Source organism: Lissotriton vulgaris, unplaced genomic scaffold (assembly GCF_964263255.1).
Source record: "Lissotriton vulgaris unplaced genomic scaffold, aLisVul1.2 SCAFFOLD_1241, whole genome shotgun sequence".
Classification (NCBI taxonomy): Eukaryota; Metazoa; Chordata; class Amphibia; order Caudata; family Salamandridae; genus Lissotriton; species Lissotriton vulgaris.
Window position 1 is genome coordinate 4,070 of NW_028252118.1, and position 24,691 is coordinate 28,760.

General features: G+C 50.1%; 1 protein-coding gene across 1 annotated transcript in view; it reads left to right on the forward strand.

Annotated features, from left to right (window-relative positions):
* Positions 1-228: 228 nt before the first annotated feature.
* The window catches only part of LOC147662657 (protein PRRC2A-like), a gene marked incomplete at its 3' end in the record, with an annotated part of 660,467 nt that continues 636,004 nt past the window's right edge, over positions 229-24,691 (forward strand). The window contains exon 1 of the mRNA XM_086951012.1: positions 229-387. Coding sequence (XP_086807138.1) covers positions 291-387 — 97 coding nt within the window. The remainder of the gene's footprint in view (positions 388-24,691) is intronic.

Genomic DNA, 24,691 nt, shown 5'->3' on the forward strand with positions numbered 1-24,691 from the left:
TTGGTTCATAAGTCTTTTTCTTAACTTTCTTGGCAGGACTGTCCAATTGTAGGGGTACCCAAACATTTTTCTAAACAACTATACTAAGTATTTACAAGCAGCAAACTGAGAATAACCAGTCTTCCTTCATTTTTATTTAACTCCTTAAAATGCACTTCATATTAAAATCATTGCTGAAAACTGCCTAAAGAAGAGTTTAACGGAGGTGTACTGTTTCATGTGCATTTTTTGTTTTGTCCTGTTCTAGTAGATTTCCTCGCATCGCTGGGCCCCGTCTCTCGCAGCCGCAAATGCGTCCCTCTGAAGTGAGCCGTCCTTCAATCCTTAAGCAGGATGACCTCAAGGAGTTTGATGAGTTGGACCAAGAAGTGGAGGATGGATGGGCAGGTAAAACTATTTCATTATTGATTTCTATCCCCATGAGCCGGGGAAGGAAAATCTGTTTTTGCAGCGCGAATCTTTCTGGATTCACTATGCTGTGCATTATTCCGCGGTCTTGTGTTTGGGTCCGGATTCGTAGTCTTTTCTTTGTTTTTTTTTCTTTTTTACGAAGCCCAAGTGGTCCTCGACGTTCCACCATTGGTGTATTTCCGGTGACGTCGGCACGCTTCCTGCGGAAGCTCCCACTCCTGGGCGCCATCTTCAGATTCTTTTTTCCGCGGTTGGGTCTGGATCGTTCCTGAGAGGGCTCTAGACATTTTTAGAGAAAGAAGAAAAATACGCACTTTTGCAAGAAAAGAGATTGAGAAGACTACTCATCGAAGAGGACGACTAAGGGGAAGAAGAACTTTAAGTACTTCGACGTCCATTTGAGAATGCAAGCTCAGGGGCCCCCTGAACGCATGAGATGGACAACACTCCTTTCAAATTCTGCCCTAACTGCCCCCACAAGTACGTGCAGAAGGACCAGCACCCGGCTCTGCAACCTTTGCCTACCGGTCGACCACAAGAGTGAGGACTGCAACGCCTGCTTAGCCTTCACGCCGAAAACTCTTCGAGTGACAAAGAGACAGAGGATAGCCAACGCCACCATGCAGGGCAAGGAACAGCCACCATCCCTTCGAGTCTTGGGGCTATCAGACGAGGAGGCAACGCCGCCGCAGAACACGACGGCTATACGGTCGTAGAGACCGATATTACGAAGACTCCAAAGAAGGTAGGAGGCTCTACGGCCCTAGGGCACCAAGAGACCCCGAGTCTCGAAAAATGGAGGGCAAAACCTCGAAAGCGCTGACGCCGAAAACTTTGGCGTCCGCGGCTACACCAAGGCACAGCGGATCCTCTGAGAAGGACTCCCAGACGGCGAGAGCTGGAGAACAGCAAAAGACGTTGAAAATCGCTCCGAGAAGGAGCGAACGGCGCCAAGGGAAAAGGACCCGAAGGGCCCTTCAGCGCCACTGAAGGATCCGAGAGCCAGCTCGGCACCGAAACCTTCGACGACGAAAGTCGGTTCGGCGCCGAAAAGAGTGGCCAATCCATTCGACGTAGACCACGCGGCCAAAATGGAGAAAAAGAAAAGTCGCCTCGAAGCCAAGATGGAAAACATCCTGCAGCGGAAAAAAGATTTCAACGCCAAAATGAAAGAATACACAATCCCGACGAAACCTAGGCTACAGGTGGTTGTTGAAACGGAGGAGGAGGACTACGACGTCGAAGGACAGTCGGTGGACGTTGAGACCTTCGACAGACGTCGAGACCTTCGATGACCAAGAAGAGGAGGAGGCCTCCTACTACGAGGAGGAAGGAGACGACGACCGCAGGACACTCCTCGGGTCTGCATCCTCAGAGACTCAGGATATAGATTGGCAGGACGTCGACACCGAGAGCCCAGAGTAAGCCGTCAACACGTACCCCTCGAGGCCCTTGCCGCCAGATGACATCGGGTTTTACAACACAGTCCTCAGAAATGCAGCTGCAGTTTTCAAAATAAAACTCGACGAAGAAAAGCAGAAAACAGACTTCCTTCTCGAGACACTGCTCCCTACACAAACAAGGAGCCAGTTCCTGCCCATGCTCGACAGTGTCATGGCACAGGGAAAAGAGGCATTCAAAGAACCAGCTACATGCAAAGCCGTCACTCCCAGGTCGGAGAAAAAGTATAAACATTCCTCCAAGGACCCACCCTACATTCAGGGATCGGTCTCAGCAGACTCCATCCTCCCAGCCACGGCAAGAAAGAGGGCCAATGTGCCTACCACTTCTGGGCCACCTCCAGACAAAGTAAGCAAGAGGATGGACCTGGTGGGGAGAAGAATTGAACGGAATGCCGCAATGCACTGGCGCATGGCGAATTCCAATGCTCTGCTCAACAGGCACCAATACCAGATACTGGAAGAGCTGGGCGAGTTAGTAAAGAACATGCCACAGGAATTCAAGCAAAGAGCTGAAAACCTTGTCGAAGTAGGGGAGAATGTAGCCAATTCTTGCCTCAAGACTGCCCTGGACGGAGCAGACTCCTCCAGCAGGCTCATGATGATGGGCATCACGGAGAGAAGACAAGCCTGGCTCAGAATTTCGGGCTTCAAGCCAGAAGTGCAGCACAGCATCCTCAACACACCGTTGAACGGAGAAACACTGTTCGGGGCCCCAGTTGACGAGAAACTCAGCCAACTGAAGAAGGATAACGAGACCGCAAGATCCTTGGGGGCATTGCAGTTCAGAGGTACTAAAAGGGGCATCCTGTCACGAAGACCTAACGGGAGGGGAGGAAACCAGCCAGGAACATCACACCAGGCTTTCCAACAAGCCCACCAAGCAGACACCCAGACACAGCAGGGGCAGCAAAAACAGTCCTGGCAGTACCAACCAAGAGGCCAGTCCTTTCGCTGGAGAGGGAATGGACGTGGACATAATAGGAGAGGGGGACAGCAGCCCGCCTCCAAGTGACTTAATAAAACTCCATTTGCCCACCCGAGGGAAAAACTCCCAGGGTGGAGCACAAACACATCGGACAGGAGTTACACAAACTAGACACCTCCGTACATGTAGGACCAGTGGGAGGAAGACTGAAACACTTCTTCAGGGAGTGGAAGAGTATAACATCAGACAAATGGGTACTCAACATCATACAGTACGGGTACTGCATAGAGTTGGAGGGAAAGCCAAGGGACAGGAAACCAAAAAGAAGGCCACTAGCAAGGAAAGACCTAGAGCTCCTTCAGGAGGAAGCAAAGGAGCTCCTCCAAAAACAAGCCATAGAGCCAGTACCTTACAGGGAAAGGCGGGCGTATACTCCACATACTTCCTGGTACCAAAGGCGGACGAAACTATGAGACCCATCCTGGACCTAAGATTCTTAAAGAAGTTCGAAAGCACGCAAAGGTTCAAGATGACCTCCCTACAAGAGGTACTTCCTCAATTGCAAGGCGGGGACTTCATGGTCACCATCGACCTAAAAGATGCCTACCTGCACATCCCAATGAATATGGACCACAAACACCTCCTCGGATTCATCTTCGGAGAAGATCACTACCAGTTCACAACCCTAGCGTTCGGGCTCAAATCGGCACCAAGGGTTTTCACAAAGTGCCTCGCAACAGTCGCAGCACACCTACGAAGGGAAGGGATACACGTGCTTAACCTGGACGACTAGCTGATCAAAGCAAGCTCATACAAAAAGTGCAAGCAGCACGCACAGAGAGTGACCAGCACACTGATGAACCTAGGATTCTCCATCCACTGGGGAAAATCCTCCCTGGAACCAGAACAAATAAAATCTTCCTAGGAGCACAGATCAACACCTTACAGAGCAAGGTGTTCACCAGCGAGAAGAGAACGATAGCGCTCGTGAGGGAGACGGGGCTCTACCAGAAGGGGCAAGCTCGGACAGTGAGGAGAGCGAGCAAAATCATGGGTATGATGGCATCATGCATACACCTAGTGCCAAACGAACGGCTCCACATGAGACCTTTACAGGAATGGCTACAGGAGCAATGGTCACAAGCTACAGGTCGTTGGGAGGATCTAGTGGTTGTAACGCACGCAGTGCAGAAAGAGATGGCATGGTGGACCTCTGACGCAACCAACGCCAACAGTGACCATTACCACAGACGCGTCCCAGAGGGGGTGGGGCACTCACATTGAGAAACTCAAAGTAATAGGCCTGTGGACACCAGCAGATGCAGTCAGACACATCAATTAACTGGAGTTGAAGACAGTTTTCCTAGCCATAAAGGCCTTCCAAACAAAACTGTACAACCAGAGAGTGTTGATCCAGACAGACAACACAACAGCGATGTTTTACATCAACAAGCAAGGGGGACACAATCAGCCCCGCTTTCGAAACTAGCGCAGGAGATATGGAGATGGGCCATCCCACTCAAGATAGACCTGCCAGCCATACATCTACCAGGAAAGGACAATGTAGAAGCAGACTGGCTCAGCAGACAGACATCGGCATCCCACGAATGGGAACTCAATGCACAAGAGACGAGAAGGCTCTTCGACAGGTGGGGGACAGCGTTGGTAGACCTATTTGCAACCCGCCAGAATGCAAAATGACCTAACTTCGCATCCAGACAGCCCGGGGAGGGCTCCCTGGGGAATGCCCTATGGATAGACTGGTCCATGACATTTCCTTACGCTGTTCCCCCGATACCGCTGATACACAAGGTACTCAGCAAGTGCAGAGCGAGCAACATGACCCTGATACTGGTGGCACCACAGTGGGCCAGGCAGACATGGTACTCGCAGATCATGGAGATGACAGGGTTCACCCCACAGATTCGGGAGAAGAAAGGACCTACTCTCCATGCAAAACGTAGAAGTACTGCACCCGGAGCCAGAGAGCCTGAGCCTCGTAGTGTGGCTCCTGAGGACATAGAGTTTGCGCATTTGAAACTGCCAGAAAACACCCTAAGGGTACTTCGGGAGGCACGAAGACCCAGCACACGGACGTGCTATGTAGCAAAATGGAAGAGATTTACACTGTGGTGCAGGAGGGAAAAGCTACAAAATAAGATGAAAAGGACTCAACAGTGCTAAAGTACCTCATGCATCTGCTCGACAAAAATCTGAGCTCATCCTCACTGAGGGTTCACTAGGCAGCGATAGTCGCTTACACGAGAGGAGAAACGTGCAAGAGTTACTTCACATCACAGGTCGTTAAGAGATTCCTGGAGGGAGCAAAGAGGATCGCACCGCCAAAGAGGGTGCCACCACCTGCATGGAACCTTAACCTAGTCCTAAAAAGGAACTCGTGAAGGAACCTTTCGAACCGATTCACAAGGCCTCCCTAGAAATGCTGACCATCAAAACAGCTTTCCTGGTACCAATCACTTCACTGCACAGAGTGAGCGAACTGCAGGCACTACACTACAGGAACCTTTCATACAGATACACAGCGATAGGGTGGTGATGAGAACGGACCCACACTTCATGCCAAAGGTGGTGTCAAGGTTCCACTTGAATCAAACTATACAGATACCGAGTTTCTTCCAAAAACCGGCAACAAGAGCTGAAAGGGCACTGCACACTCTGGACGCCAGAAGTGCAGTCATGCACTACATTGAGAGAACGAAGGAACACAGGAAAACAAAGCAGATCTTTGTGTCCTTCGCTAACAGTTTCATGGGGAAACCAGTAACTAAAGGAACAATTGCGAGATGGATCGCCCAAACAATACAGTTCTGCCACAAGCAGGCAGGGCAGGAACTAACAGAGGGGACACATGTCCACTCTACCAGGAAAAAAGGAGCTACAATAGCTTTCCTAGCTAATACACCAATTCAGTACATATGCCTGGCGGCAACATGGGCTTCAGTGCACACGTTCACGAAGCACTACTGTGTGTATATACAGATGAACAAGGAAGCACAAGTCGGACAAAGGGTGCTTCAACACATATTCAATAACCAACGCTCAACTTCCACCCAGCCGCCACAAACGTGAGAAACCGCTACAAAGTCTATCACAGCATAGTGAATCCAGAAAGATTCACGCTGCAAAACGAATAGTTTATTACCTGTCGGTGTAGTTTTGCAGCTTGATGATCTTTCTGGGTTCACTAGCGAACCAACCCACCCACCTCTGCCAGAAAAATGAGGCTGGAGAGATAAGGTGGTTGAAACAAAGACAATACTTGGAAAAGAAGCCTTGAAGGTGAAAGCGGTGAAAAAACTTTAGTTGAACATTGCCATAACTTCGGTAACAAGACAAACACAAGAAAAAAGAATCCGAAGATGGTGCCCAGGAGTGGGAGCTTCCGCGGGAAGCGTGCCGACGTCACCGGAAATACACCAAAGGTGGGACGTCGACGCCCACCTGGGCTACGAAAAAAAAAAAAGACTACGAATCCGGACCCAATCACAAGACCGCGGAATAATGCACAGCATAGTGAATCCAGAAAGATCATCAAGCTGCAAAACTACACAGACAGGTAAGAAACTATTTGGTTTCTTTTGTCTGCAGTTGTGGCAAGGGAAGAGTAAGACCTGAACTGCTGTTTCCTGGTGGTGTTGGAACTGGTTCCGCTGTTTGGACCTTGACCTACCTCACCTTTTGTGTTCAACAGCTGCCTTTCTATGTGTTAGAGAATATTTGTCGCTTGTCCTGGAGCTATGTCCATACCCTTGGTGCCGTAGGCAGACCAGACCTCATGTGACTGCATTACTGACCTCTCCTTTCTGATTTCACAGCACAGCTTAAAGCCTGTGGTTTTCTGTAGGGGGCGTTTCTCTAGCACATTGTCTTTTCATTAAATTTGGTATCAATGAAAACAAGCAGAGTTGGGAGCAGAGCTCCGGATCCACATAAAAGATTGTGGAAAAGACTGAACTATCGTAATTGGTTTGGGGTGGCGCATATATACAGCTCCATGCCGTCACGTCTACCGGAGGGGCGAGGTCACTGTGGAGTCTATTGGAGTGCTGGAGATCTTGATATGAAAAAGGTTTGGATCCATTCTGACGCCGTGGGACTTTAAAAGGAGGAGTCTGGTGTTAGAATTAGCTGCAGAATGATAGAAATGTCAAAGTACTCTAAATGGGTAGAATGAAGCCTAATGACAGAGTTGTGTGTTATGAGATCTCACAGAGCTGGGAAAAACTGAGAAATTGTAAGTGAGCTGCATGCTTGAATTCTGGTGGTCCAGTGGAAGCTTTAAAGTGATGAGAATTTTTCCTCTGTGCAAAGCTGTATGCCTAGGACAGCTTCCTGTTGTCCTTTCAAAAAGTATACAGGTTTGACTTTCAGAGTAGAAACATTTCTATATCTTTTAACCTATTTTTCTAAATTTTATAATGGTGTTTTGACTTCTATTTATTTTTATTTAAATGATCAGAAAAGTAATACACGTTACCTGTTTATCAGTGTGAGAAAGTGCCTTTTTTCTGCACGGTTGGCCCCACTTTTTGCTGAACTGCTGATGTATTTTGACTGAGTGTGCCCTGGGCTCCTGCCAATCAGATACCAAGGCTCTATGTTCTTTCCCTAAAACTGCTTTGACGACTAAGCCTAATTGCCATTCTCTTGCCACAGGTCAGTCCCTGGTAGATGGTACCACAGGTACCCAGGGCAGGGCCTCTAAGGGCTGCTGCACTTATTGTGTCACCCTTAGACGTCCTGTACCTTTACTCTCACACACTGCCTTTACAGGCTGCGTGACTTGGTACAGAACAAAGTGAAGAGTCGACATGGCACACATACCTGTGTGCCATGCCTACAACCTACTGCCCTGGCGCACTAGACAAGTGGTGAGGGTACAGGTGCATGAGCCCTGTACCCCTACAGTGTCTTAAGTCCAGTCTTAGACATTGGAAGTATAGTTTGTCATTATGAACTCCACAGCACCATAATGTCTGCACTGAAAACGGAGAAGTTTGGAATCAAATGTGTAAGCACATTAAACCCACACTGATGCACATAGAGAGCATTTTAGAGATGTCTCCTGAAAAACAATCTACCACTAGTGTCCAGGCTGAGTGGCTGCTTTCAGATGCCTCCACCAGACTTGTTTCTGGAACCCTGGGTTGAGAGCCTGCTGCTCTCAGGGGTCTGCAACAATGCACATCCTGCGACATGGTGCCAAACCTCCTCCCCAAGAATGGGCATGGTCCACGAAGGGGAAGCTGCAAAGGCTTGCCGTCTTTGTAAGCTTCCCAGGCAACTTGCTGCTTTCAGCAACTGGTCCCCACTGGTTCTGCCCCTCACTTTGGCCGGGAGAACCGGAGGGATAAACAAGTGAGGAAGAGCGGTGTGCCCACCTCTGCCAACTCCACTTCCTCAGGTGGGGGAGGCGAGGTGAAGCATAATTCTCAGTCTTGCAGATGGGGGGACTCAGCCACCCAGGGAAAGGCTTATGCCCCCCTTCGACTAGAGGGTGGCTTAATAGGGGTATACCCACTGTAGGGAAGGGACCCATTGATCCCAACCTTTCGCCTCGCTGTAATGCCCCATAATTTAGTATTAAGGGGCAACCCTGAACCTTGCTTCTTCAGACAAGAGCTGCAAGAAGAAAAAGACATAACAGCCGTGCCTAGGCTAACAAGAGGACAACGCCCACTGACCTGGCCCCACCCCTAATGGCCTGTCACCAACTCGAACCTGCAGCAGTGTAATCCTTTGTGTGTCCTGCAGTCCGCAACCTTGAGAAACCCAGATGACCTGCCTGCTTTCAATCCCAAAGATTCAGTCTCCTGTGAACACTGGATTTGTTCAAACACCAGACTTCAGCTCTGCAATGATCCGCGCGTCTGCACCAGACGCCCACGGCCCAAGTTAGAGTGGCCCGACAACAAGAAAAGGTCTCCCCGGCGATCCTGACCCGAGATCCGGGGACACCAGACTTGCCTCCAGCCGACGCCTGCAGCCTCAGACAGCAAGGTCCCCCAAACGCAACCAGGCGCTGGTAAGAAGATCCAACCCTAGAAGGCACCCCTGCACAAAGTCACCAAGGCCTTGGGTGGCCTAACCGACTGCACCTAACTGTGAGAAAGTGCCATCTTTCTTGCATGGTATGCACCCACTTTTTACTGAATGGCTGATGTGCTTTGACCTAGTGTGCTCCTGCCGGGGCTCCTGCCAATCAGGTACCTGACCCAATTGGCATCTCTGGCCACATGTCAGCCCCTGGTAAATGGTACCCAGGGCATTGTGACCAGAAAAGACCCTAAGGGCTGCAGCACATACTTGTGCCACCCTTATGGACCCTGCAACCTGACACCTACACCCTGCCTTTGCAGACTGAGTGTCCTGGTGCATACCTCAACAAAGAGTTGACATGGCACACATCCCTGTGTGCCATGCCCACAAACCCACTACCCTGGCATACTATGGGCACAGGTGCATGAGCCCTGTGCCCCTACAGTACCCAGGACCATTTCTAGGCACTGTAATTGCAGTGATGCCATTAAGAGTATATGGTGCTGGGAGGTTGTCATTACGAACTCCACAGCACCATAATGTCTACACTGAAGATTGACACGTTTGGTATCAAACTGTTCGAGGCATGTGGGCTGCTGAATTCATATCTGTGCATAGATCGCCGCCTAGTGTTGGGTCCGGATGATTGCACATTGCTGTCCTGGAAGAATCTTCGAAGTATCACGAGATAGGTGGCTCCTCCCCTGGACTACAGTGCGCATGGGCATCCTCTCCATCCTCAGATTGTTTTTTTCCGCCATTGGGTTCGGATGTACTTTCTTGACTCCAGTTCGAAATCAGTATAAAACTTTTTGCGCAAGGCCAAAAGGCCTTAGGGGCATCGTTATTGTCTCGTTCGGTGCCTATACTTCATCCAGTCCTTCGAACAGGACGTCGAAGGCCGTTTGCCTTTTCGACACCAAAGGCCCCAACTTCTTCGACGATGGAACGGAGCCCGTTCAAGAGATGCCCCATCTGCAACTCAAAATACCCTCACATTGATGTGCACCCAGTGACGAGGCCAGCTGTATGGCCTGTTCCAAGTTCCGGTCGAAGAAGGCGCTTCGAGTTCGACGCGCAGCGCAACAGTCTGCGCAGAAAGCGGCGCCCGACCCAGAGAACATATTCGAGGCCGATGACGATGAGGGCGTCGATGAAGAGGATCCTAACCAACAGTCGGACCCTAGTCGAAGCAAGACTCTAACTTCGATGTGGACGAAGAAGACGACTACGTCCATGAAGAAGACGTCGTAGAGGTAGGAGATGACGCAGAGGCCATCGGAGCCGTCGATGACGACTCGAGCGATGAGCACGGCCCACCCGCAGTCGCGGAGCCTAATATTGACACTGTGCTCTCTAAGGTTCAGGTCGAGGCATCGCCGGAAGGCCTTAGCCGAGATCTTACTTCACATTCTATAGCCCCGCGTCAAGGCCCGGCTAAGAAGACTTCTAAGGAGCCATCGGTTGATCCATCAAAACCTAAACCAACAGAGGCGAAAGCGAAACCGAAACTGTTGAAGACAGTCCTCGGATCGACGCCCTCGGACTCCTCGACTCCAGTCAAGTCTAAAGGTGTCGTCGACCCTTCGGGGTCACAAGGGGCCGTCGGCCCGAAGAGCGGGGCGCCAAAGTCTGTCTCGACCGTCAAGCACGTCACTCTAACGCCATCGACGTCGAAACATGGCGACACAGTCAAAGGACTCCAGGCTAAAAAGACTGTCGAACCGACGCTTGCAGCCTCTAAGCCACTGTTAAACAAAGCTCTCGACCAAACCCGACCCGAAGGAGCATATCGCGTCGAAGCCCAAGCCGTACCTGCTGCGCACCATGAGCTCGAGTCGACGCAAGGGCGCAAGCATGCTGGTGAGCCACCAAAGCAAATCGGATCGAAAACAACGTCGATCTCGAAGAAGGTTGGCTCGTCTCTGGTGATTCCTCCACCAATTAAATACGGACTGCCCCCGACCGCTCGACCCAAAGCGTTCGAGCCACAAAGGAGCGCCGAAACCTCCAAGAAGGTATCGGGACCTTCCAAGTCTCAGCCCATTACAGATGAGGTAATGTTCCAGGCACCCTCGTATGACAATCAGTCGAAGCTCTTCATCGACTCTGATTCTGGAAGACTCAGCATTCACAAATGGAAAATCGCTCCAGAACATCCTTTAGAGTCGTACAAGATCCCTCTCAAAAGGAAGAAGGATTCAGCCACCTCACCTGTTCTCTTTGAACGTGTTGAGTCATATCCACAACATGATGTTGATTCTCCCACACGCAGCGATGAAGATGTGGGAGATGATTACAGTCATATGGGATTTATTTATCATGCTGACACAGACCGAGGGGAACATCAACACTGGACTGACACTGTTGACCCTGATGATCCACACTCTACGCCTGATACTCAGCCTAATAATGTCAAAACCTCGCCTCCTGAAGACACGGCGGCATTTAACGCTTTAATTGAAAAGGCGGCCATTAACCATGACGTTGAAATGCACGCTGAGCCCGTGGAGGAGGACTTCCTATTCGATACTTTCCCCACCTCAGAAAGATCGGTAAAGAGATTGCCTGTTTATTTATTTATTTATTTATTTGCTGGTTTGTATAGCGCTTGAATCGACTACTAGTGGAGTATCTCTGCGCTTTTGGAGCCGATCGAAACAGAGGTATGAATGAATGGAAGCTAGATCTCATTTCTGAACAGTACAGTTTTCAGGTGTTTCCTGAATGTGAGATGTGCTTTACATTGTCTCAGAGACAGAGGGAGTTTGTTCCATAAAGTGGGTCCTGTGATTGACAGTGCTTTGCTCCCATGTCTGGCTTTTTTTGCACGGGGGACCACTAAAAGAAGATTGCTGCTGGACCTGAGCGATCGAGTTGGAATATAGGGAACACATTTGTTTTCAAGGTAGGTGGGCCCTTGTCCATTTAGACATTTGTGAATCAGAAAACATATTTTAAATTTAGTTCTCTGCCGGATTGGGAGCCAATGCAGTTGCTCAAGGAGGGGCTTAGATGCAGTTCTCGGGGGGGGACATTGAGAACAAGGCGAGCTGCTGTGTTCTGAATGACCTGAAGCTTGGCCAACACGCCTTCGTTGGCAGAAAGCAACAGGCCATTACAATAGTCAATCCGACTTAAAACCAATGCCTGAACAAGAGTTTTCCTAACGGAGTCTGGTAGTAGAGCGAAAACTTTACGTAGCAGGCTAATGGTATGGAAGCATATTCCTGAAATATAGTTAATATGTTGTTTAAGTGAGAAATATTGGTCCAATCGGATCCCTAGATTCTTCACGACCTGTTTGGGTTCTGGAACTGCTCCCAGGTCGTGCGGCCACCAATCTGGGGTGCATAGCATTTTAGCTTCTCCAAACAGCATTACCTCAGTTTTACTGACGTTGCACTGAAGGCAATTGGAAGACATCCAATTTGCCACTGCATTCATGCCTGATGAGAAATAACTTCTTACATCTGCGAAGAGAGTCTTCAAAGGGAAGAGGAGCTGCGTATCATCCGCATATGATACTGGGATGAAACCATACCTGCGCATCACTCTTGCCAGGGGTGCCACATAGATGTTGAAAAGGGTTGGGCTTAAACAGGAGCCCTCTGGCACCCCTTTTGAGATCTCTACTTCCGCTGAACGATACGCATCCATGGTGACTCTCTGGGTGCGATCGGATAGGAAGCTCTTCAACCAGTGAAGAGCTTTGTTCTTGAAGCCAGCGTTCGACAACCGATCGGTCAGGATGGTGTGTGACACGGTGTCGAACGCTGCCTACAGATCTAATAAAACAAGGATCACTGAGAGGCCCTTGTCCTGGTACATATGTAGATCATCAGTGACAGACAGAAGGGAGGACTCCGTGCTGTGTTTCGGCCTGAACCCTGACTGAGAGTAGTCCAGGGCGCCAGCAAGTTCGATATATCTGGACAGATGGTGGTTTACATGCTTTTCAATCAGTTTCCCTAAGAATGGTAGTAAGGATATGGGTCTGAGATTGGCTAGTTCGGTCCATGGGATGGCAGTATTTTTCCTAATGGGTCTAACAAGGGCTTGTTTCCATTCTCTCGGGACGTTACCTGAGCCGAGTGAGAGATTCACCAGTTTTTGCAGCGTGAATCTTTCTGGATTCACTATGCTGTGCATTATTCCGCGATCTGGTGGTTGGGTCCGGATTCGTAGTCTTTTTTCTCTTTTTTTTTTTTTTTTTTTTGTAGCCCAGGTGGGCGTCGACGTCCCACCATTTGGTGCACCTTCGTGACGTCGGCACGCTTCCTGCGGAAGCTCCCACCCTTGGGCGCCATCTTCAGATTCTTTTTTCCGCCGTTGGGTCTGGATCGTCGCATGAAGCTCCGGAGAAGTTTCAGGAGAAAAGAAGGAAATACACAAGTTTTTGGAAGAAAAAGGACCGAGGAAGGTCGGAGAAGAAGACCTCCTAGAACCAGAACGGAGAAGGAGGAAGAAAACATCGAGGTTTTCGACAGCCAAGGAGAAGGAGAAGGAGCGGGCAGGGGACCCCCTGACCGAGCACATGGACAACACTCCATTCAAGTTCTGCCGTAATTCTGCCGTAATTGCCACCACAAGTACGCGCAGAAGGACCAGCATCCAGTCTGCAACCTCTGCCTGCCGGTTGACCACTCCAGCGAGGATTGCAACGCCTGTTCAGTCTTCACGCCGAAGACTTTGAGAGTTCGAGAGAGACAGAGGGTGGCCCACCAGACGATGCAAGGGAAAGGGACCACGCCGACGCTTTACGACCTGGGCGCCTCCTCCGAGGAAGAGGAGAACATCGCCGAGGGACCAGATGACTTCACGGTCGTAGAGACCGATGTGAGACCTTCAAAAAAGGTAGGAGAGTCTACGACCCCGAAAACCCAGACAGGGCCTAGAAAGCCTGAGGGAGAATCCCGAAAAACAGAGGCTAAGTCCTCGAAAGGAGCACCGGCGACGAAATTGTCGACGTCCGAAGTTGCATCCTCCGAAAAGCCCAGCGGATCCTTCGAAAAGGACTCCCAGATGGCGAAGACCAGCGAAAAGCATAGGTCGTCGAAGCAGGCCCTCGAGAAGGGACCTGCGAGCGAGAAGACGCTCAAAATGGCCTCCACGTCGAAGGCGCCGTCGAAGAGACCAGCCGAGAAGCTCGACGCCGAGCAGGCGGCACAGATGGAGAAAAAGAGAAAAAGGCTCGAGGCCGAAATGGAGAGTATGCTCCAGAGGAAGAGAGACTTCGACGAGAAAATGAAGAACTACTCGATTCCCTCGAGGACCGCGACTGCCGCCTCGAGCACCGCAGCGCCAGCCGAAGAGGTAGAGTTGCAGGAGGACTTCGAGGCCGAAGAGCCGCCGAAAACTCCAGACCCCACAGATGGAGGGGAAGAGGAGGACTTCTACCGCTCGGAGGGAGATTACCTCCGCGAGAGCTACTACTCAGAATGCTCGGCGTCCTTAGACGAAGAATGGCAGGATCTCGAGGCCGATAACCCCGAGGAACCTGTGGAGACTTATCCGTCGAGGCCTTCGCCGCCAGATGACATCGGGGCTTACTATGAAGTCGTCAAGAAGGCTGCAACCGTCTACAATGTAAAGTTGGAGGAGGAACAGACAAAGGCAGACTTCCTGCTGGAAACATTGCTCCCCTCACAGACAAAAAGCAGTTTCCTGCCCATGCTGAAGAGCGTCACTGCACAAGGAGCTGAAGCCTTCAAGGAACCGGCTACATGCAGGTCGGTGACCCCGAGGACGGAGAAGAAATACAAGTTCTCCTCCGGGGACCCCCCTTATATCCAGGGCACCGTGGCAGCGGACTCTATTATCGCGGCAACTGCCAGGAGAAGGGCCAACGTGCCAACCACATCTGGTCCACCACCTGATAAGGAAAGCAGGAGGATGGACCTCACTGGAAGGAAAATAGAAAGGAATGCGGCCATGCATTGGAGGATGGCAAACTCCAACGCACTCCTGAATAGACACCAATACCAGCACTGGGATGAGATGAGCCAGTTGCTGAAACACATGCCTGAGGAGTACAGGCAGAGGGCAGCCCACCTCGTCGAGGGGGGAAAGGACATAGCAAACGCATGCCTGAAGACGGCCCTAGACGGGGCAGAATCATCAAGCAGACTGATGGCCATAGGTATCACTGAGAGAAGGCAGGCCTGGCTCAGAATATCAGGTTTCAAGGCAGAAGTACAGAACAACATCCTGAACACCCCCTTCAATGGGGAGACGCTGTTCGGAACAGCGGTGGATGACAAACTGGCCCAGCTGAAGAAAGACAATGAGACAGCCAAATCAATGGGAGCCCTACAATTCAGGGGGATGCGGAGAGGCACCCCCACGAGGAGACCAAATGGTAGAGGTGGAAACCAGCAATCACATTCGCGTCAGTCGCACCACCATGGTCAACAAGGGGACAACCAATGGCAACAGGGTCAACAGAGACAGAATTGGAGCTCCCAGAATAGGGGCCAGTCCTTTCGAGGGAGAGGAAACGGACGGGGCCAAAGACGGAGAGGTGGTGATCAACCCCCCCAAAAATGACTCCACGAAGAGGGAGGCGCTCACCCACCCAAAGCCTCCGGGGGGAGAGCACCTACAGCTAAGGAGAGGCTCACACGGACACGGCTCAAGAGAACACACAACACCAGTAGGGGGAAGGTTGAGATTTTTCCTACACGAGTGGAGAAAAATAACCACAGACAAGTGGATACTAAACATTATACAACACGGATACTGCATAGAGTTGGTAAGATACCCACCAAGCAGGAGGCCAAAGAGAAGGGGTCACAAGGGCAGAGAACTGCGCCTGCTCCAGGAGGAAGCTCAAGAACTGCTCCTCAAAGAGGCCATAGAGCCAGTCCCGCAAAGAGAACGGAACAAGGGAGTGTACTCAAACTACTTCCTAGTACCAAAGGCGGACGAAAGCCTAAGACCCATCTTGGACCTACGCTTCCTGAACACCTACGTAAAAACTCAAAAGTTCAAGATGACTTTCCTGCAAGAGGTCATCCCACAAATAAGGCCCGGGGACTACTTGTCCACAATAGACCTAAAAGACGCATACCTGCACATCCCCATGAACAGGAAACACAAACACTTGTTAAGATTCAAGGTGAACAAAGACCACTATCAGTTCACGACCCTGGCTTTCGGGCTCAAGTCAGCACCAAGGGTCTTTACCAAATGCCTTGCGGCGGTGGCCGCACACCTGCGAAGGGAGGGTATACACGTGTACCCCTACCTGGACGACTGGCTCGTGAAAGCAAGCTCTTACACGAGGTGCAAAGCCCACGCAGAACAGGTCACAAGAACGCTCACGAACCTGGGCTTCTCCATCCACTGGAGGAAGTGCTCCATGGACCCAGAACAAGTAAAAATCTTCCTGGGAGCCCTGATCAACACTGTCGAATGCAGAGTGACACCCAGCGAGAAGAGAACACTCAGCCTGCTGAGGGAGAAACGTCACTACCAGAAGGGGCAAGTTCTGACAGTGAGGACGGTGAGCAAGATCTTGGGGATGATGGCGTCCTGCATCCACCTGGTCCCCAATGTTTGCCTAAAGATGAGACCACTACAGGAGTGGCTGCAACAACAATGGTCACAAGCAGAAGGAAGTTGGGAAGATCTAGTGGTTGTTACGCACAATGTGCAGGAGGAGATGACATGGTGGACGAAGGAGAATAGAACGATGGGGAAGCCTCTAACGCCACCGGACCCAACTGTGACCATCACCACAGACGCATCCCAGAAAGGATGGGGCGCACACATGAACAGGCTCAGAGTGAGGGGTCTGTGGAACCCAGGAGATGCGGTCAAGCACATCAACTACCTGGAACTGAAAACAGTGTTGCTGGCCCTCAAGGCCTTCCAAAAGCACCTTTACAACAAAAGGGTGTTGATACAGACAGACAACACCACGACGATGTTTTACATCAACAAGCAAGGGGGGACTCAGTCATTCCCTCTGTCGAGCTTGGCTCAAGAGATATGGAGATGGGCGATCCCACTCAGGATAGACCTGCTGGCCATACACCTGCCAGGGAAGGACAATGTGGAAGCGGATTGGCTCAGCAGGCAAGCATCAGTGTCCCACGAATGGGAATTGAACAACCAAGAGACAGAGAACCTGTTCAGGAGGTGGGGCACACCAACAATAGACCTGTTTGCAACACGCCGGAATGCAAAATGCCAACACTTTGCATCGAGGGAACAGCAACCAATGTCCCATGGGAATGCCCTATGGATAAGCTGGTCAAAGAAATGTGCCTACGCTTTTCCACCGACGCCACTGATCCCCAGAGTCCTGAACAAGTGCAGGTCGAGCAACATGACTCTCATCCTGGTGGCTCCCCAATGGGCGAGGCAGACTTGGTACTCCCAGATTATGGAGATGGCGCAGGGCAGAGCACACAAGTTCCCAAAAAGAAGAGACCTTCTCTCCATGGAAGGGGGACAAGTTCTACACCCAGAACCAGAAAGCCTCTGCCTGTCAGCGTGGCTCCTGAGGACTTAGAGTTTGCTCATCTAAAACTACCAGAGAGCACACTTCGGGTGCTGAGAGAAGCAAGGAGACCCAGTACACGGAAGTGCTATGGGGAAAAATGGAAGAGGTTCACGCAGTGGTGCCATAAGAAAAACCTGGAGAAAAAACTGACTAGAGAGTCTACAGTACTCAGATACCTCACGCACCTGATCAAAGCCAAACTAAGCTCGTCCTCGCTGAGGGTTCACCTGGCAGCGATTGTGGCATACACAAGGGGAGAAACGGGGAGAAGTTTCTTCACTTCCAGAGTAGTGAAAAGGTTCTTGGAAGGAGCAAAGAGAATAGCGCCACCCAAGAGGATGCCGCCGCCGGCATGGAACTTGAACGTGGTACTGACGGAACTCATGAAGCCGCCGTTTGAACCCATCCATAAAGCGTCACTACAAATACTGACAATGAAGACAGCCTTTCTAGTAGCAATAACATCGCTACGCAGAGTGAGCGAACTACAAGCTTTAACGCTGCAAGAACCGTACATACAAATACACAGTGACAGGGTCGTGATGAGGACAGACCCGCATTTCATGCCCAAGGTAGTATCTAAATTCCACATGAACCAAAGTATCCAGATCCCTAGCTTCTTCCAGAAGCCCACATCAAATGCGGAGAGGGCGCTCCACACTCTGGATGCAAGGCGGGCAGTAATGCACTATATAGAAAGGACGAAAGAACACAGGAAGACAAAACAATTCTTTGTGTCCTTCGCAAGGAGTCTCCTAGGTAGACCAGTGACTAAGAACACCATAGCAAGATGGATTGCAAAAACAATACAGCTCTGCCACATGCAAGCGGGTGAGGAGCTCACGGAGGGGCCACGAGCCCACTCAACCAGGAAGAAAGGGGCAACAATCGCCTTCCTGGCAAACACGCCCATCCAAGACATATGCCTGGCGGCAACATGGGCTTCAGTGCACACTTTCACTAAACACTATTGCGTAGATATGCAGATGAACAAGGAAGCACAAGTGGGCCAAAGAGTGCTTCAACATATCTTTAACAACCAACGCTCATCTTCCACCCAGCCGCCACATGAGTGACAAAACCGCTACGAAATCAATGCACAGCATAGTGAATCCAGAAAGATTCACGCTGCAAAACGAATAGTTTCTTACCTGTCGGTGTAGTTTTGCAGCTTGAAGATCTTTCTGGATTCACTAGCGAACCCACCCACCTCCGCCAGAAAGATGAGGCTGGAGAAGGTGGAAGGACATAGAGTAAGATGGGAACGCTTAACAAGACAAATATACGTGAAGAAGTTTACGTTGAAGGAAAGTTTTAATACACATAGCCATGGATTCACCACAAAGGAGGAAAGAAAAAAGAATCCGAAGATGGCGCCCAAGGGTGGGAGCTTCCGCAGGAAGCGTGCCGACGTCACGAAGGTGCACCAAATGGTGGGACGTCGACGCCCACCTGGGCTACAAAAAAAAAAAAAATGAGAGAAAAAAGACTACGAATCCGGACCCAACCACCAGATCGCGGAATAATGCACAGCATAGTGAATCCAGAAAGATCTTCAAGCTGCAAAACTACACCGACAGGTAAGAAACTATTCGTTTTCAATCATGGGGCAGAGTTGTTCCGTCAGGACAGGCATTATCCTAGCTGGGATGGTATCATCTGGACTACCACTTTTGATCTGTAATATTAATGAGGAAGTTTCTTTTAAGGAGATGAGAGGGAAGGTATCTAATGAGTGTGTAACCTGCTTCAGTTTGGTATCCACCTGAGGGAGCGCCGTATCCATAGTACTTGCCCTATTAGCGCAAACTATGTTATCGTAAATTATATCAATTTTGTTGGTGAAGAAGCAGGATATTTCATCACATAGCTGTTGAGAAGCCAACTCAGAGGATTCACATGCAACTGGCTTGACAAATGTTTGTAAGATTTGATAGAGGACCCTTGGAGAGTTCCCTGCATCTTTGATTTGTGATGCAATATAGGTTTTGCGTGCTATACGAATAGCTTTATGGTAGATAGATAATGCATCCCAATACTTTTTCTTATCCTCTGCCAGGTGGGAAGTTCTCCACCTCTTTTCTAATTTCCTGGCAATTAGTTTTAGTGTCCTTAAGTGGTCAGAAAACCAGATTTCTTGTTTATTGGCCGGTCTGGATTTTAACTGTTTCAGAGGGGCAATTTTATCTATAGCTTCCTTAGTTACCCTTTCAAATTTGTTAAGAGCGGTTACAATATTTTCCTGAGGGGAAAAGAGGGGGGAGTTAAACTTTTCCTTGAAGGTGGTGTCGGTGACTTTGTGCCACTGTCTACGTACACTCGGTAGTAAGATTGGGCGTGAGGGGGTGGGTTTGGAGTAGGGAGTAAGAAATTCAACAATAAAATGATCAGTCCAATTGACCTGTGTTGCAGGTAAGCAGAAGACTAACGGGAAGTTGGATAAGATCAGGTCCAGGGTATGACCTGCCTGATGTGTGGGCCCACTGTTACGTTGTATTAGTCCTAGTGAGGACAAATCTGTTAGTAGGGATTGCGCCTCGCTGCAATCCTACCTATCGCTATGTACATTGAAGTCCCCTACTAATATGAAGTCCCTATCATTGTTGACATGTGGGGCAAGGAGCTCGATCAGCGTGTTGGAAAAATTATTACATGGTCCGGGCGGGTGATATACTAGAGCACCCTTTTGACTTTCTTTGGGGGACTAATAGTTAAATTTCTGAGGTGCTTAATTCTTCTAAGACCAAAATGTTGATTTCTTGTTTATGCACAATAGCGATCCCACCACCTATTTTAGTGGGACGGTCTGATCTAACTATTTTATAGTTACTTAGGACTCCCAGGGTTATGGCAGGAGTAGAGTGTGGTTTTAGCCACGTTTCTGTGAGGTAACACAAGTCGGGTTGTTTAGAAGAAATTAGGTCCCAAACCTCCGCAGTGTGTTTGGAGAGTGACCTGATATTACAAAGGATATTTTTTCTCCCCAAGGGAGTATGATTGTTTTCAGCAACATTATTGATACCAGGATTCATGGGTTTTGGACATCTAGTGTTGTAAGTGTCCCTCGTATGTATAGAAAACGGAGTGTGGCAATAGAGGCAAGAAAAAGGCCCTTCAACCTCGGGGAAATCCCCACACCTACAGCCCAGTAATGGATCTGAGTTAAGTCCCAGCAGTACCTGAGGAGTATATGTTATCCACCTAGGAGGGAGTCTTCGTGAGTCAGTTATAGCAGCCCCCATGGCCCTGGCCCCGTCCTGTCGCGGACGGGGCCAGGGGTTTGTCTTCGGCGCCGTCAATGGCACCCTTCTGCGCACAACCGCTGCGCGCTGGCTAAATAGCCCTGTGAGGAGTGCGGCTAGAGCGCTAACCGCTCGGCTGACTCTGAGTTGCTGGGCGTGTCTTGCTCTTGTCTGCCCCGCCCTGTGCTCAACGGTATAGGATACCGAGTCGGACCAGGGTGGGTAGGCTGGAACACCAAGCGAAGACTAGGACTGGGCCCCTAAAGCCCCTTACAGTTCGGGGGCGATCGTAAGTGCACTGTCAGTAAATATATTAAAATTCGCAATCAATTCTAATATAACATAGCGTGAAGAAGTTTAAAGTATATGGGCAAATTAAAAGCGGTGCAAAGTGACTTTAAAATTATTATATCAATTTCACAGTGACACAGATTCGTCCGCTAGCTGTTAAGAGTGCTCCGCTCTGATAATTCGTTACCTGGCACCAAGCGGGGTCGGGAGACACTGCCACTGTCCTCCCCTTACCCCTGTGCTAAAGGGTGTCCTCAAACATGCTACTGACATTTTCAAGGAGACCACAAGGGCAAGGGTTGTAAACCCAAGGATTGAAAGAAAATATAGGCCTGCACCTGTGGACCCTACCTACATCAAGGGCAGCTCCCATTGGACTCCCTAGTAGTGGCTAATGCTTGCAAGAGAGCAAACTCTCAAACTAGTGGTGATGCTCCTCCTCCGGACAAAGAATCAAAAATCTTCGAGGCTTCTGGCAAATGGGTAGCAGCTCAAGCGGCTAATATTTGGAGGATCTCAAATACACAAGCCCTATTAGCTAGATATGATAGGGCTCACTACGACACATTAGAACAGCTGATGCAACACCTGCCTGATGCTTCTAAAGAGGGAGCAGAAATGCTAATACAGGAAGGAAAGTTAATTTCAAATGCATCTATCAAGTGTGCACTCAATGCAGCAGACACAGCAGCTAGGGCCATCAACACTAGTGTAATGCTGAGACGTCATGCCTGGCTCCGTATCTCTGGTTTTAAGCCAGAGATTCAGACAACTTTGCTCAATCAGCCAGTTAACCCGGACTTCCTTTTTGGTCCTGATGTAGACACGACCCTTGTAAAGATTTCGAAAGACACTGAGACAGCAAAATCCATGGGGGCTCTGCAGTCACAGCAGTTCATGGGCAGTTCCTTTCGTCGCTCCGGTAAAAGGGGGGGTTCTAGAGGACAAGCATTGCAGCAAGCCCAATACAACAAAGGGAGCACGCAGACCACCTATAACAAGAATAACAGGGGTGGATATCGTGGGAACAGCACCAAAGGGCAGAGGACGTGGAAATAATAATGCCATATCCTCCGCCCCCAACAAACAGTGACGCCTTGTCACTGCCCCCAGACCATTTAACACCGGTCGGGGGAAGACTCTAGCAGTTCCTGACGGTCTGGGAAGGCATTACCACAGACAGGTGGGTGAGACAACTTATCCAATACGGCTATTGTCTAGAACTAACCTCCACTCCCCCCAAGGCACCGTCCTATGTCCCCAGAGCACATGCACTTATTGCAGCAAGAAGTACTCTCCATGCTGCAAAAAGGGGCAATAGAACTCGTGCCTATAGAAGAGCAAGGTACAGGGGTGTACTCTCTGTACTTCTTAATCCCAAAAAAGGACGGTTCCCTGCGGCCCATTCTAGACCTCAGACCTCAGACCCCTGAACCAGTACATTTTGTCAGAACATTTTCATATGTTGACTTTACAGTAGGTCCTGCCATTGCTCAGTCAGGGAGACTTCATAGCAATCCTAGACCTGAAAGATGCGCATTTCCACATTCCCATTCACCCAAGTCACAGGAAGTATCTCGGGTTCACCGTCAACAATCAGCATTACCAGTTCAAGGTCCTGCCTTTCGGGGTCACTACTGCCCGCCGAAGTGTTCACCAAGTGCTTAGCAACTATGCTGCGCACCTTCGGAGACAACACATCCATGTCTATCCCTACCTGGACGACTGGCTTGTCCAAGCAAAGTCAGCCCAGCAGTGTGCCAGCCACATGTCACGCACAATTCACCTCCTACACAGTCTAGGATTTTCACTAAATTACCCAAAGTCGCACCTTCAGCCCGCTCATTTACAACAGTACCTAGGTGCAACAATAAACACTCTGGCAGAGTTTGGCTGCCCTGTTGCTGTTAGAGTCAACAGCATGCAGTTGCTGATTCAGAAATTCAGGCCCCAACACTCGCTCCCAGCGCAGGTATTCATGCAGCTGATCGGTATGGTGGCCTCCTGCATCTTCATAGACCCGCACGCGAGGCTACACATACGTCTGCTCCAGGAGTGCTTAGCACAACAGTGGAACCAGGCTCATGGGCATCTGAAAGACCTAGTGTTGGTGACCTGTCGTGCATACAACTCTCTGCATTGGTGAAACACACAAAACCTTTGCAGGGGACGACCGTTCCAAGAGCCTGTCCCACAAATAGTGCTGAAGACGGATGCATCTTCCAGGGCTGGGGAGTGCATGTCCTCCATTATACTGTGCAGGGACTATGGACGATGCAGCAGCAAAAGATGCATATCAATCTGTTAGAGCTGATGGCAATCTTCATGGCTATGAAGGCATTCAAATTGCACCTGTGCAACAAAGTCGTTCTGATCTGGACGGACAACATGACTGCCATGTATTACATCCAGAAGCAGGGAGGCACACACTCTCCGCAACTATCATCTAGCCCAGAGCCTGTGGAAGTGGGCTATCCAGAGGAACATCTTCCTCATGGCGGAACATCTCCCAGGCAAAGACAACCAGATGGCGGACCTGCTCAGCAGGCACAGCCATCAGATGCACGAGTGGGAGATACACCCCTCAGTGCTCCAACCATATTTCCAGCAGTGGGGTCATCCAGAGATAGACCTGTTCGCCACAAAGGAAAACGCAAAATGCCAAACCTTCGCCGCCAGGTTCCCACACCCGCAGTCTCAGGGCAATGTAAATGTAAATGTACATGTATTTATATAGCGCAAATCGCCCACATCGCAGGCATCTATGCGCTTGCTTAGGGAACCCGTCCTGGTATTCCCCTGTGAGATACCCCGGCAGGGTATCCACAAGGTGAAAGCCAGGCATCCCGCCGCGAGGGGCCGTTGTGGAGATTAAGCAAGCTATTGCCCAGAGTCGCAGAGTGTGAACCCGTGAGTCGAGTAGGCACCGGAGCGAGAAATATCGAGTCTGTGGAATTATTGAGCCCAACCCCCGTCGGGGCGGGGAATTGAACCCTGGTCCAGGGCCGATCTCAGCCTCCGGGTCTGCCGCCTCTAACCCCTGAGCCACACTTCTCCATGCGATATGGATGAACTGGTCAGGCAGATTTGAGTACGCTTTTCCTCCAGCACCGCTCATACCGCTAGTGGCACGCAAACTGCGGTAGCACTCCATGACTCTCATCCTGGTTGCTCCAACGTGGGCAAGGCAGGCCTGGTACACCACGTTCCTGGAACTTTCAGTGGTGCCTCACCAACGGCTGCGCCTCACGCCCAGTCTCCTCACTCAGAGCCATGGAGACATTCAGCACCCAGATCCGCAACAGTTGAGCCTTGCGATATGGCTCCTGAGGTCATAGAGTTCGGCTACCTCAACTTGCCCCCTGACTGTATGAACATCATCAAGGAGGCAAGGCGGCCTATAACTAGGGCGTGCTATGCAGCCAAATGGAAGCGATTTGTCTTCTCTGTTCCATTAATGACATTAATCCGCTAGATGCGTCCACGCAGAACATCATATGTTATTTGTTGCATCTATATATATGCAATCTAGCATATAGTTCCATCTATCTTCAAAACAGGCAGCATCTTTCCCTTTTCAGAGTGCCTGCCATTAAGGCTTTTTTGGAAGGACTCAAACGAGTGATCCCTCCCAGACACCCTCCTTCACCTGTCTGGAATCTAAACATAGTTCTCACCAGGCTCATGGGGCCACCCTTTGAACCTCTTCATTTTTGTGAGATACAGTTTCTTACATGGAAAGTGGCTTTTCTGATAGCCATCACATCGCTAAGAAGAGTTAGTGAGC